This window comes from Coccinella septempunctata, chromosome 4, assembly GCF_907165205.1.
Source record: "Coccinella septempunctata chromosome 4, icCocSept1.1, whole genome shotgun sequence".
Classification (NCBI taxonomy): Eukaryota; Metazoa; Arthropoda; class Insecta; order Coleoptera; family Coccinellidae; genus Coccinella; species Coccinella septempunctata.
Window position 1 is genome coordinate 34,492,794 of NC_058192.1, and position 15,573 is coordinate 34,508,366.

Below are 15,573 nucleotides of genomic sequence, written 5' to 3' on the forward strand. Positions count from 1 at the left end.
GCACATAGTTTTCGAATTGAGATGCACATGTTGAATTTCAGATGGATAGTTCTGATAGGAATGAAGAATTCAGTAGTCGATTCGACAAAATATCATTTCAATTCCTAAGGAACTATTGGAACAATTCGGACCAAATCTTGAAACTGCACATAGTTTTCGAAATGAGATGCACATGTTGAATTTCAGTTCGATAGTTATGATAGGAATTGAGGTTTCAGTGGATTTTGAAACTTTGTCATCTTATTCATTAGGTGGTAAATCGGCAGGGGGTGAAGGGGGTGATTTTTGATTTAGTTTTTCTCTAAAATGCATGATTTCGGAGATATCGCAGGATGAAGAGAAAATCTGGACTAAGAAATACTTCATTCTACATAGACATGATACCTTCATTCGATCTGCTGATAATAGAATAAACTTACGTATGAAAATTATGAGGTATTTTCATTATTGCTTAGCACATCTTCTTGGTTAAATAAGGCTAAATAAATGTTTTTTTTTCCAGTTCTCCTATCTGATCGTAGGGACTGTTCCTCCTATTGAAAAAATCCATAACTTTCAATCTCAACTCATCAACCTATCATACCACGTAAGTACTTATGTATTTCATGTTTATATGTACATATTCTAATATATCACACCATATTATCAATTAAAATCAATCTTTCTGTATGATAATAATCTAAACCTCAGACCTCTGTGTAGTGTCTTAGAATCCTGAGGGGCCGCATGGCTATAAAACATTCAGATTATGTTCATATAGATTTCGATAGAGGTATAAAAGGGTGGACGACGATTAACGAAAGCACACTAGAGAACTCTTACGAGGGTCAAGTATCAGTATTGAGAAGTCTGTAAGACCCATCTGAAAAGTGGGATGTCATCTGCTATATACTAGGTATATATGTGTAAGTAGGAAATTTGTTGCATGCGATGGCTATTAAAGAACCGCCTGGTTGACCTCGATAGATTTATTGATAAAATGAAAATAGTAGGTATCTGTTATCCAGAAAAAAATCTTTAGATAAAATTATATCATCTCATAGATTTACGTAAGTCCAAGAAGCCGGAGAAGCCGTTGAATCTCTCATTATTTAACTATATAAATATTTATTATAGATGGCAGTTTATATGGAGATTTACTGAGTCCAAGGACTTCTCTGAGACCAATCTTCTTATCTCTGTGTTTTAATCACAAATTTGTTGCAAGCAAATTAAATTGAAGACTGATATGAATTATTGCATGTGAATGCTTGGGATATATGTTATTAATTAAAATATAAAATTATTAGTTTCAATAATTATCAGAAAAGCCTGATTCATACATCCACTTTGTATCCGCTTATACCCTTTATAACAGCTGTCAGCTTAGCTGTCTGGAACTGTGCTGAAGCTGTCTGGAGCTGTGTTGAAGCTGTCTGGAGCTGTGCTGAAGCTTTCTGCTTAGCTGTCTGTCTGAAGCTGTTTTAAAGCTGCCTGCTCAGCTGCCTGAAACTGTATTGTAGCTGACAGCTTAACTGTGTTGTGTACTCGCTTTATATTCACTTCGCATCCGCTTAATATCCGTTCTTGCGTAAGTTTTGTATCTTCGGTAATCTTCGGCTATTTTCGGAAATCTGCGGCTATCTTCGGAAATCTTCGGCTATTTTCGTGTGTTGTATCCGATTTTGAGAATATTTAAAATGTTGACATGGATATTTTGTTTCAGTTGTATCTAAAATGTTCAACATAGAGAATTGTCTTCGACTAATAAGGTCGTTAGTAGCTTTATTTATCACTACATCTGATAATGAGCAAGCAATAAAAGGTATAAAGGAATGTACGAGAGCAATAAGAAAACTGTATCGGGAATTGCCAGGTTGTACTTCAATTGGAGGAAAACAGCAACTCGAAGCTCAGATCCGTTCTATAAAATCATTGAAACAACAATTCAAACAACAACAACGAATTGGTGCAGGTCTGAGTAGACGAAAGGAAAGCGCGCGGGACAGAGTCCATTGGGATGATTCATTATCAGCATTCGACTCGAGAATAAGAACAGGTGTGATTAGTAACCTGAAACATAAGGAGCCTATGGATTTTTTGATGGACTGCGAAGCTATATTTCGTCGAAGAATTCTGAATGCATTGAAGAAGGATGAAGCTGTTAAGGTCAATATGGTGTTTTGTGGGGAGTTTCAGATTATGACAGCCGATAAAATTCAAAAGGAATATAAATACTTCACAACATCCAATTCACCTATTTACCGAGACACGAATATTACTGAATGGTTCAATAGAAATGTCTTGGTATCAATTCCAAGAACGTGATAGCGGATGGGCTCTGCTAAATGTTGTTAACCTAGGGGTGAATATAAACAAGTTCACACCCCAACTTGGAAGCTCATACATAGAACTTCCTCCTCAAATAAAAAGGAAAGAGGCCTGTATCAATGTGAGAAACGACGATGAAGCATGTTTCGCATGGTCTGTGATGGCTGCATTACACCCTGTTGAGAAGAACCCTCAACGATTATCCAAGTATCCTCATTATTCCAAAATTTTGAATTTGAAAGGTATTCAATTTCCGATGACAATGAAACAGATACCCAACTTTGAAAAACAAAACCAGATATCTATTAATGTTTATATTCTGAAGAAGGAAAAGAAGAACTTCACTACATTTCCAACATACTTAACAAAAAATAAAATGAATAGACATATCAACTTACTCCTTATACAAGATCACTATTCAAACGATGATACTCCAGTGCGATACCATTATATATTGATCAAAAATCTCTCTCGTCTGGTATCGAGTCAATTGAGCAAGGAAGAGCATAGGAAATTCTTATGTGATAGATGTCTACGATATTTCCGATCAGAAGAAAAACTAAAAAGTCATTCAGAGGATTGTGGAAACATGAATGAAACAGCTATAAAGATGCCTGAGATAGGAAACAATACACTCAAGTTTAAAAATCATAAAAACAAGGAGAAGGTACCTTTTATTATTTATGCAGATCTGGAGAGCATACTATAACATACTAACACTAAAAACAACTATCAAGAACATATAGCTGCAGCTGTAGGATACTATGTAAAGTGTTCATATGATGATTCTCTGAGTTTTTATCGTTCTTATCGAGGTCCCAATTGCATGAAATGGTTTCCAGATGAGATGAATCAATTTGCTGGGGACGTTGACTCAGTTTTCCTATGTCCCTACGATATCGATATGACACCAAAACAGGAAGTCGAATTTCGGAAGGCAACTCACTGTCATATTTGTGACGAAATGTTCAAACCTGAAGTAAGAGATCATAATCATCTTATCCCCGAAAAGAATTACCGTGGAGCAGCACATGAAGGGTGTAATATAAATTCTAAGGATAGTCACATGATTCCTGTAGTATTTCACAATCTGAGTGGATATGACGCTAATTTTCTGATACAAGATATTGCCACAAGAATGGAAGGGAAAATCGATTTGTTACCGATAACCAAGGAGAAATATATCAGTTTCACCAAACACTATGATGATTATCACATTAATTTCCGATTCAGTTATAGTTTCCGATTCATGGCTTCCTCTTTAGACCAATTGGCGTCCTATTTAGAAGAGTTTCCGAACTTGAAATCACAATTTCCTGAGGAATCTGAAGAACATATCAGTCTTCTTACGCACAAAGGGGTAATGCCATATGATTATATCAATTCCTATGACCGATTCGATGAAACTTCTCTTCCACCTATTGAAGCATTCTATAACAAATTGGATGGTAGGAAATGTCCACGAAGAAGATATGAGAGAGCACAACTTGTGTGGAATAAATTCAAATGTCAGAATTTGGGCCAATACAGCGATCTCTACATGAAAACTGACATTCTATTCCTGGCTGACGTATTTGAACAATTTCGATCGAGCTGCCATAAGACTTATGGATTAGATCCTGCGCATTATTTTACTTTACCAGGATATACATGGGATGCAATGATGAAATATACAAAACAGGAATTAGAACTTCTCACAGATGTTGATATGTTTTTGTTCGTTGAAAGAGGAATTCGAGGCGGCCTTAGTCAAGTATGTAGTAAACGGCGAGCACATGCAAACAACAAATATATACCCAACTATGATTCATCTAAACCAGAAAATTACCTCATGTACTTTGATGTTAACAATCAATATGGATGGGCAATGTCACAATGTCTACCATACGGCGGTTTTCAATGGTGTGATAAAAATATCGATGTGACCCATATCCCGGATGATGCTCCGGAAGGATATATTTTAGAAGTTGACCTCGAGTATCCTAGAGAATTGCATGAAAAACACAAAGATCTACCTTTCTGCCCAGAACATTATAATTCTAAAACTCAAACACCATGTTATGCATCTCAGCAAAATGCAAAACTTATGGCCACATTACATCAAAAGAAGAAATATGTCATCCACTATAGAAATCTAAAACAAGCATTGAAGAATGGCTTGATTATAACAAAAATACATCGAGTGCTCAAGTTCAAGCAATCTACATGGCTCAAGTCTTATATCAACCTCAATACAGATCTGAGAAAGAATGCCAAAAATGAGTTCGAGAAGAATCTCTTTAAACTGATGAACAACGCTGTTTTTGGTAAGTTGTTATATCCATTCAAATTACATTCATATGATTTCCAATATATATATGTCTACATATTCTTTTCTATTGTTACAGGAAAAACGATGGAGAATATTCGGAAAAGGGTTAATGTCCACCTTCTAACAAAATGGAAAGGACAATATGGGGCGGAAACTTATATCTCCAAACCTGAATTCAAGAACTCTGTTATTTTCAATGAGAACTTTGTAGCTGTCGAAATGCGAAAGCTGCAGATCTATTTAAACAAGCCAATTTATGTGGGAATGAGTATCTTGGATTTGGCTAAAACTACTATTTATGACTTCCATTACCACTAAATGAATGAAGCTTTCAGTGCTGGCTGCACCATCTTATATACTGATACCGATTCTCTCATTTATGAGGTCTCTGAAGATCCTTATAAAAGAATTAAACTTGACTGTTATGAAAGATTTGATACCTCAGATTATCCCAAGAATAATACCTACGGTATTCCTCAAGTTAATAAAAAGGTATTAGGAATGATGAAGGATGAAAACAATGGAATACCTATGACCGATTATGTTGGTCTCAGATCCAAACTGTATGCTGTGAAAACTTCTAAGGATGATCTCAATTTGAAAAACAATGGGTGGAAGAAGAGTATGAAGTCGATGAAATTGAATCCATGTGTCGAAATTATGGTACCACTAAGAAAGCTAAGGGTATTAAAAAATCAATCGTTAAAAACAGAATATGTTTTGATGATTACATTGTATGTTTAGAAACATGGAAACATAAAATTATTTCTCAAAATTTAATTCAGGCGAAGGAACATCATGTGTATTCACTGACACAAGAAAAAATAGCTTTAAGTCCTGAAGACGATAAACGATGTTTGGTGCCCGGAACATTCAACACTCTACCGTGGGGTCATTATTCACTCAATAAACGCAAGATTGAAGAATATGATGAACCTAGGAAGAAGATTTCAATGTTGGAAAAATTGTTGACTATGTGATTTGAATTTTTTTTTTAGCGATCACTCTGTTTTAATCAAACAAATATCAATGTTACTATTAATACAATAAATGATTTTTCTTTCACAAGGTTTCAATCAATGAATCACCATCACCCTTTCACCCATGATTTTAAAAATAAAAATGAAAGCATCCAGCTCTTCTACATCATTTGACTAGCGACATATCTCCTCATTTACATCCTAAAAAGCATGACGTATCTCTAATACCAACAATAAGGTACCTACCTATCTATCTTTCTCGTAACACAGTAGTCCCGAGTTCGAATCCCGACGTTTAGAAAAGTACGAAACAAAATCTCGAACCCGCTCACTCTCACACCCCTCATCATCAAACCTGTCACCCTCTCCCCCACTCTCCTCTCACCCTCTCAGACCCGCCTACTGGATGACCTTGAACGGGACTTGGAAAAATTTTCAAAATTGACCGATTTCTCCAAAATGGACCTTAGAATTCCTTATGGGAATTTACATGTAAAAACTACACTTTTTGTGCTCGAACCGGTGTTGCCTATCTACTCTCTACCACATTCTGAGAACATAATAAATTCGAAGAAATACCTTTCTCGAAATGAAAATATATAATCAGAAGAAAAATTGACGAATTATTAATTATAATGTAACGTTATTATCCCATGATTTCACTGCTGCGGACTCGTATGTTACCCTCCAGGGGTACCAGGCTGTGTGTAACCCAGGGTGTCCTAGTGTGCTAGGGCTTCAAAAAATGTATGCGCAGGGCTGAGTGGGGTACACAGATGTTGAGCCCCATTTTCGTTCGAAAAAAAATCGTGTGTTTGGAACCCCTATTTGTCGGGGACGCGAGGTGGAGTATGGGGCCCTCGGCGCTACCGAGCGAGCACAAAAAATTTCAATGATCACTCGGTATTCGAACACGAACCCGTTTCTAGAATATGAATGAAGCATTCACGGCCCAGCGACGTTGAATATTTCCACGTGAAATATCGGATTTAAAGGTCTCGATGACGACCCCAAAACTCTTATTGATATTTCAACAACAAAAAAGCGGTTCTATTGTTATTCTAAAGGGGCCAGTAACACCAGCAATATCGGATCTCGCTCAAAATCTTTTTAGTAGAGTATGGGTACATTTTATACTGTCGGTTCCAATCAATTTTTATCAACCCTGCGAGCGTGATTACAGCCTACCCTAAAATCTATTATCTAGAAGGCGTGTTGAGTTACTTATTTTGAAGATAAGATATCATGACTTTTTCAAAAATTCTCTACGCTGAGCCAGTACATCCCAAAAATTAAAAAAAAAAAAAACAGTACAATAGTTACCGTAGCAAGAGTTGCAATAAGACATGAAAATAATGAAAAATTTCCACCAAGTATAAAAGTTTTTCAATATGTTGTCCATAATTTTGTACAGAAATATAACCTAAAATTTTCAAATTCATGCCTAATGATCTGAAAAACTTCAACTTGAATTTCTCGACATGCGTTGTCCAGTTTACTTTCAATTCTTCCACATCGCATCCACTTTGAAAGAGTAGAGGAAAAACAGTCAGAAGGTGTCAAGTCTGGGCAGCGTAGTGACAATTCTATTGGCCGTTCTCTAACAATCCATTTCTCTTGGAAATACCATTGCCTCACTCAAAGGCGGATATAGTTTCTTTTCCTGAGGGGATGGTAATAACAATTGCAACCCAATCAATCAGGTATTCACCTCAAGTCAACTTTGAGATAAAGTTCACCTTACCGCAGATCGTATGGATTTCGATACTCTACCCGTAAATCCCCTACCCCTTGACCTCACTGGATGAAAGTAATGAGGTGAAGCTGAATCTTGTTGAAAGTGAACGAGATATATATACTTCTATATCTCGTCATCTCTATATCACCATTTCATTTCTTCAAATGGTGATTTATTTTATTTTCATGATTGAATTTTGGACGACTGTAGCCCCAGGATTTCAATTTCCTGTTATGCAAGGGGAAGGCGGTCGATGGATGCAGGAATTTGACAGTATGTCAATTGTCATTCATTATTGTTGTTTGTTACTAACAAGGAGTAACGTATTAAGTTTTCATCAATTCAGCAAGTCGTTTCCCAGCAAACACAATTGCATAACATCAATGTGTCATACATATTGCAACCCCCCCCCCACAAAAAATGTTCATTTCCGCCTATGGGTATGATTTATTGAATCGTACAAACATCAGTACCGAAAGTAGCTGTTTTCGAAACTGTTTTATTCAGTTTCTTACTACCACCGGATAGAATCCGCCAAAATAGGCGAATTATATGTGAACTTTGATAACTCGACTTTCATAACCTCAAATATTGACGTTCGGGGGAAATAAATTGTGTGAGTAACATCCACTCAGTACATAATATATTTTGTACAGTTTTATGACTCAGTGTTTTTCAGAACCCGCAAAAAAAATTAAAAACTGTCAACTCGTCATCGCCTTCCAAAGGCTGTATCTTGGAAGGGTGGTCGATTTCGAAAAAAATTTATATAGGAACTACCCCTTCTTATTTTCATCGAGGAATCATCTCCCTAAGTCCTTCGCATTTGTTTACTGACACCCTGTATATCAAATCGCGAAACATTTGTAATATCTTGAAAATATTCCCCCCTACCCCAAAGGCCCAAACTCATATTAATTAAATGCGAAGGAGTATCCTTGATAAAACTAATTCCGTAATATAAGTGGAACTTCCATATCATCTCTAAATTATGAGCGTTTTTTCAAAGAATACAGTCGATAATTTTCGTAATATTTCGGTTTGACAACGGACAATAACTTTCGTCATCTGATAAACTACGATTCGTTATGAGATCATTTGAATATTCACCCCCTTCCCCCACCTTTCGCGAATCCAACAAACGATTGATATAAGTTTTTCCGATCAAAAAAATAAAAATAGCCTTTTACTATATGGTATGAATGATGTAAGTATCAATTATTAGAGCACTTTGGATTCATTTCTGAGAAAGTTTGAATTCAATCCATATAAAGGAAATCGAAGAATATTTTGATATTTCAGATGTACCGAAACTGTAGCATCAACAAACTAACAAAATGTACCCAAAGTGTAGGATATTTAAAGATGCTACAGTTTGGGGACTTTGTACCCAAAGTGTACGATAAGTTGACCAAGAATATGACTTACACTTTGGGGACGTCCCCGAACTGTAGGCTCTGGGTCCAAAGTGTAGGATCCTCGGATTTTTTCGTCCCCGAAATGTAGGATTGACATATATATATATATATATATAATAAATTGATAACTGTATTTTGCGGGATAAGGACAAACTCTCGAAAGATCTTAAAGTATATTCAGCAACGTTTCGCAAACTCTCGTTTGCTTCATCAGGCCTAAAAACATTATAAAAATGTCATACAAAACACTTACAGTAAAGTATAAATAAATACCTCTATACTATAAATAGATATTCAGATGTAAAAACTTTAAAAATTTTAAAAATCGACGGCATCAACTGTATATTCCACGTCAAATCACAAAAAAACAGCTTAAAATACTAAAAGTTTGGCAAAAATCATTTGGAAAATTCCAGAATATTTACATCCAAAATAATTCATAGGAAAACATAACCTGAAAACACAACAGAACAAACCAATACAGTAAAACAATATCAAGGTTGTCAAACACAGAATTATCTTCATTTTCCTTCAATGAAATACCGTACATTAATTAGTTTCCACCAAGCTCGCACAGCACTATAAATGCACATATTTTGTCAAGACAGAATTGTAAAGTTTGCTTAAATGTTCAGTATCAGATCTAAAATTAACAGTGTTGTTAATGTTAATATGTATCATTTCTAAAATGTTCCTTTTTCTAAAATGTTGTTCATTGTCTAATATTTTTACATTCGAAAAATCGAACCTGTGATCGTCTTTGAAAAAATGTGAACACAAGGCTGTCCTCTCTCTATTTTTCACATCTCTGACATCGTATGCATGTTGTTTAATCCTATTTTGTAAATACTGTCTCGTCTGTCCTATATACATTTTATCACAATCCAAACATGGAATCCCATATATCACTCCTGATCTATGATCTTTATTTATTGGATCTTTTATTTTGCTGTATAACGACCCAACTGTTTTCATGTTGTAAAACACTAGCTCACTATTTTCCGTTTTAAGGGTTCTTTTAATTTTTTGGGACAGTTCTGGGACATACGGAAATTTGAAGTAAGCTTTACTCATTGTGGTTGTATTGACAGTTTTGTCATTGTTTCGTTTACGTAGAAGTTCTGAAACAATTCTATCAACGAAAGGTTTGGGGTATTTGTTATCTCGTAATATGTGTTTCACTTTTTTTATGTTTAGGTCATGATACACGGGGCTGCTCAAGTTGATTGCTCTGTGAAGTAAGTTGTTAATAGCACTGATCTTATAGCTGGTAGCATGGTTTGATAAATAGTTAAGTATGATACCTGAGCTGGTGGGTTTAGTATACCAATTCGTTATGATTTTTTGTTCTTCCGTACGGTGTAAGCAGACGTCCAAAAAGGGTAAAGAACCTCCAGTTTCAACTTCAAACGTGAACTGTATCTTGTCATGGTAGCTATTGAAAATAGCTTTAGAGTATACTTTAGAGATACTTTAAGAGCAGATTTTGTTAACCTTCTTACTAACCACTTACACAGAGTCAATGGAAGTGGTAGATGTCCATGATAAGATGGTGAGGAATTTTAATATAACGAAACGGTTTCTTAAAGATAACAATGACATCATAGTGAACAAATCGGACAAGGGTGGATCAATAGTGATCATGTATCGTGAGGACTACGTTAACCATGTTAAGGGAATGCTGAGTGATGTGAACACATATAAATTACTCAAAAAAGATCCCACATCTTCGTTTCAAAAAAGAGCAAATGCTCTTGTAGACTCTTTATTTGAAAACTCATTCATTTCTGAGTTTGAAAAGAAAAAGTTAAAAAAACACAACTCGGTTCCTCCCCGACTATACTGTCTGCGGAAAACACACAAGGAAGGTCTACACATGAGGCCGATAGTCGGTGGAATTAATTCTCCCTCATCAAATATTGCAACATTCATACACAACACGTTAAGTGATGTAGCAACTACATTTCAACACCAAGTGAATAGCTCTTTTGAGTTTGTTGAATTTTCAAAAAATGTTGTCTTACCTGACGGATACGTCTTGGTTTCATTGGACGTCACTTCTTTGTTCACTAATATCACACATGCCCTCACTGTACAGATCATTAAAAAGAATTGGCAGACAATATCAGCCTATACATGCCTGGATAGAAAAACTTTCCTGATGTTGGTTGACTTTCTGTTTGAATCCAGTTATTTTATGTTCAATGGAGAAACGTACCTACAAATTGAGGGAACAACTATGGGTGGCATTGCGAGTCCCATTTTCGGAAAATTTGTAATGAATGACTTGGTGATAACAGTTGTGTCCCAACTACCCTTTCCTGTGCCTTTTGTCAAGTTCTATGTTGATGACTCTGTCATGGCTTTACCATTTGACATGATTGATGAAACGGTAAAAATTTTCAATAGCTACCATGACAAGATACAGTTCACGTTTGAAGTTGAAACTGGAGGTTCTTTACCCTTTTTGGACGTCTGCTTACACCGTACGGAAGAACAAAAAATCATAACGAATTGGTATACTAAACCCACCAGCTCAGGTATCATACTTAACTATTTATCAAACCATGCTACCAGCTATAAGATCAGTGCTATTAACAACTTACTTCACAGAGCAATCAACTTGAGCAGCCCCGTGTATCATGACCTAAACATAAAAAAAGTGAAACACATATTACGAGATAACAAATACCCCAAACCTTTCGTTGATAGAATTGTTTCAGAACTTCTACGTAAACGAAACAATGACAAAACTGTCAATACAACCACAATGAGTAAAGCTTACTTCAAATTTCCGTATGTCCCAGAACTGTCCCAAAAAATTAAAAGAACCCTTAAAACGGAAAATAGTGAGCTAGTGTTTTACAACATGAAAACAGTTGGGTCGTTATACAGCAAAATAAAAGATCCAATAAATAAAGATCATAGATCAGGAGTGATATATGGGATTCCATGTTTGGATTGTGATAAAATGTATATAGGACAGACGAGACAGTATTTACAAAATAGGATTAAACAACATGCATACGATGTCAGAGATGTGAAAAATAGAGAGAGGACAGCCTTGTGTTCACATTTTTTCAAAGACGATCACAGGTTCGATTTTTCGAATGTAAAAATATTAGACAATGAACAACATTTTAGAAAAAGGAACATTTTAGAAATGATACATATTAACATTAACAACACTGTTAATTTTAGATCTGATACTGAACATTTAAGCAAACTTTACAATTCTGTCTTGACAAAATATGTGCATTTATAGTGCTGTGCGAGCTTGGTGGAAACTAATTAATGTACGGTATTTCATTGAAGGAAAATGAAGATAATTCTGTGTTTGACAACCTTGATATTGTTTTACTGTATTGGTTTGTTCTGTTGTGTTTTCAGGTTATGTTTTCCTATGAATTATTTTGGATGTAAATATTCTGGAATTTTCCAAATGAATTTTAGCCAAACTTTTAGTATTTTAAGCTGTTTTTTTGTGATTTGACGTGGAATATACAGTTGATGCCGTCGATTTTTAAAATTTTTAAAGTTTTTACATCTGAATATCTATTTATAGTATAGAGGTATTTATTTATACTTTACTGTAAGTGTTTTGTATGACATTTTTATAATGTTTTTAGGCCTGATGAAGCAAACGAGAGTTTGCGAAACGTTGCTGAATATACTTTAAGATCTTTCGAGAGTTTGTCCTTATCCCGCAAAATACAGTTATCAATTTATTAATTATTGTGGTGGACACTAATATTTGCATTCTATATATATATATATATATATATATATATATATATATATATATATATATATATATATATTTATCCAGCATACTATGTTGCGTCCATACATTGTCTTTGGGCCATACACTATTGCGTCCTGAATAATACTGCGTCCGTATACCGGACGCAGCATTGTTTTTCAAAGTTTTCTCTGGTATTTCGAGGGATTCAACGACAAGGGTGGTCGCAAATCGTTAAGGACGTCGAGAGCTATCTTTGGAACAACTATAGATTTCATTCATATTTTGATAAAAGAGTTATTCTATGTTGAAAAACATATCTCCAGACGCAGTAAAGTGCTTCTCATTTATTTATTTATTTATTTATTCACAAAGGAACACAAACGGGTAATCCAATACCCAAAAACAGTGTTCACAAATCAAAAATACAAAAAAGATTAACAAAAGTGCCCTTATCATATATTAATAATAATAAATTAACAAAAGTGCTCTATTCCTATAATAAAGATAACTGAACAGTAAGAAGAAAAAATAGCAAACAAAGAAACCAAAATAATTTAATAGAGTGATAAGAAATACCTTTTGAGAGAATTTTTTAAGGTTACTTCGCTTTGAAAAAATACATCTATACGATCCTTCAGATTGTTACAGTGATGCAGCATCCTGAAGATAGGGGAATTCATAGCGCTATTTGTGTGCGTTAGGGGTAAATAGAAGGTTTCCGGCCACCTAGATCTTCTGATAGGCGCATGCAAATTAACCATCCCAGTGATGTCCTGAGAGTTCACTCGATTGCCCAACAATTTGCAGATAAAAACAACATCACTTACAACTCTTCGATCTTTGAGGCTTATCATACTGAAGTACTTCAACCTAATGGAGTAGTTACTTGGATCTCCCCGCGTTAGTCTCAAGTTGAATCTGTACCCCAAAGTGCGGAGAAACTTCCGTTAAATTTTTTCGAGACGGTTTATATATATGTCATATTTGGGATTCCATATACAAGATGCAAAATTTAGTTTACTGAACACGTAACTATAGTAGAGGATGACTGCGGTTTTTCGATCGGAAAACCATCGACTCTGTCTCAGTATAAATCCTAATGTTGCATTACACGACGAGGTGACATGGTCGATATGTAAATCAAATTTTACTTTGGAATCAAATACAATTCCTAGATCTTTTACATGAGTTGAACGACAGAGTATTGTATCGTGCATTGCATAGGGATAGAGGATTTTATTTTTATTTCTTGTAAACGAAACCACATGACATTTAGTGAGGTTTAGGATGAGACCGCTCCTCTCACAAAATTCCTCAAACTGACGTAGTTCATTTTGAAGGGTTACACAATCATTGAGTTCTTTGATTCGAAAATAAATTTTGAGGTCATCAGCAAAGAGTAGTATCCTACAGATATTGAAATTTTTTTTAATATTGTTTATATATATGATAAATAATAGTGGACCCAGATGAGATCCCTGAGGCACCCCTGAAGTTGCTGCGAAATATCGAGATCTAAAACCCTCCACTGAAACATATTGGGATATATTAATCAAGTAGGATTCAAACCAACGCAAGAGAGAACCGCGAACCCCAACTTCTTTTAATCTTGTGATCAGCAGTGAAATATTTATTTTATCGAAAACTTTGCTGAAATCCGTGTAAACAGCGTCGACTTGTATTCCTTTATCTAAGTTTTTAAGAAGGTATTCAGTGAATATAAGTAAATTAGTCTCAATGGACCGTCCCTTGAGATATCCATGCTGCTCAGGAATAATTTGAGTATGAACGAGATGAAGGAGGTGAGGATACACAATTGATTCGAATAATTTTGCGAAAATACAGAGCTTACTAATAGGTCTGTAATTGTTTATAAGGTTCTTTTTACCAGACTTGAAAATAGGTACAATAGTTGCCTCCTTCCATCTTTTCGGAAACACTCCTGTTCTTAATGATTTGTTATATATAATTGTCAGCGGGATAGAGAGTGCTTCGCTACAGTTACGAATGAAACAACTAGGTATCAAGTCAGGTCCTGCACTTTTGTTCGCATTTAACGAGTTCAGGCCGATTTTCACGTCGCCAACATCTAGTTCGATTCTACTTAGTACGTAGTTATTTAGTTCATCAGGGTTGTCACCCAGTTTAGTATGGGAATGTGGTTGGGCGTAAACACTTTCGAAATATTCAGAGAAGAGATCGCTTATTTGTTGGCCACCACTTACTGTTTTGTTTTCAAATGACATAGATTTAGGAAAACCGGAAACCTTACTTTTCATAGAAACAAACTTATAAAACCTTCCAGGATCAATTTTAATTTCATTTTCAACTGAATTGGTATATTTCATGAAATCTATTTTAATGCTTTTTTTGCATAAAGATCGTAGTGTCCTGAACTCAACTTCATCTGTTGTATTCTTATAAATCTTCCACCTTTTGTGAACTTTATTTTTACGTTTAATCAGTTTAATTGATTGATAAGAGAAATAGGATGGGAATTTCTTCTTAACTTTAAACTTCGGAACACACAAATCAATGATGTCATAAATAATATCGTAAAAGATGCCCACATCAGAATCCACATCACTGCAATCTAATAATTCTGGCCATGATATTTCAGCTAATGTTTGATTTATAAAGTCATAATCAGCATTTTTAAAACTGAAAAAATATTCATTACTATTCTTTAAGAATTTGGTATTTTCAAACTCCAGCAAAAATTCTAGCGCTGGATGGTGTTTATCCTCCGGAACAGCAGGCGAATCACATTTCTGAACATTATTTATTAAATAATTATTACAAAGGATCAAATCTAGGGTTTTGCCGTTAGTATTTTTAGTGGTATTGAATTGTAGCAACTCTAAAAATGATAAAGCATCTAAAAGTTCTTCGCTCCTGCTATCAACATTAATGGCCTTATAATCTCCGTTAGTGCCCACCTCCCACATCAAATTAGGAAAATTAAAATCTCCAACAATAAGGACAATATGGTCTCTAAGATCTTGCATATTCGAATAAAGTTTTTTACAAAAGTTAGCTACAGCACTAGAGTCTGTCGGAGGAATGTATAC

General features: G+C 35.1%; 1 protein-coding gene across 1 annotated transcript; it reads left to right on the forward strand.

Moving 5' to 3' along the window:
• The first annotated feature begins 3,299 nt into the window (after positions 1-3,299).
• Positions 3,300-5,203, forward strand: LOC123311885. The gene is made up of 2 exons (XM_044895999.1): positions 3,300-4,616; positions 4,698-5,203. Exons 1-2 carry the CDS (start codon positions 3,377-3,379, stop codon positions 4,937-4,939), a joined length of 1,482 nt encoding a protein of 493 aa, XP_044751934.1. The 5' UTR covers positions 3,300-3,376; the 3' UTR covers positions 4,940-5,203.
• The last annotated feature ends 10,370 nt before the right edge of the window (positions 5,204-15,573 follow it).

Excerpts from the sequence above, each read along its gene's own strand:
- LOC123311885 (XM_044895999.1), top strand. The coding sequence starts at position 3,377 with ATGATTCCTGTAGTATTTCACAATCTGAGTGGATATGACGCTAATTTT. Across the intron at positions 4,617-4,697 it reads GATGAACAACGCTGTTTTTG|GAAAAACGATGGAGAATATT; the intron begins GTAAGTTGTTAT and ends CTATTGTTACAG.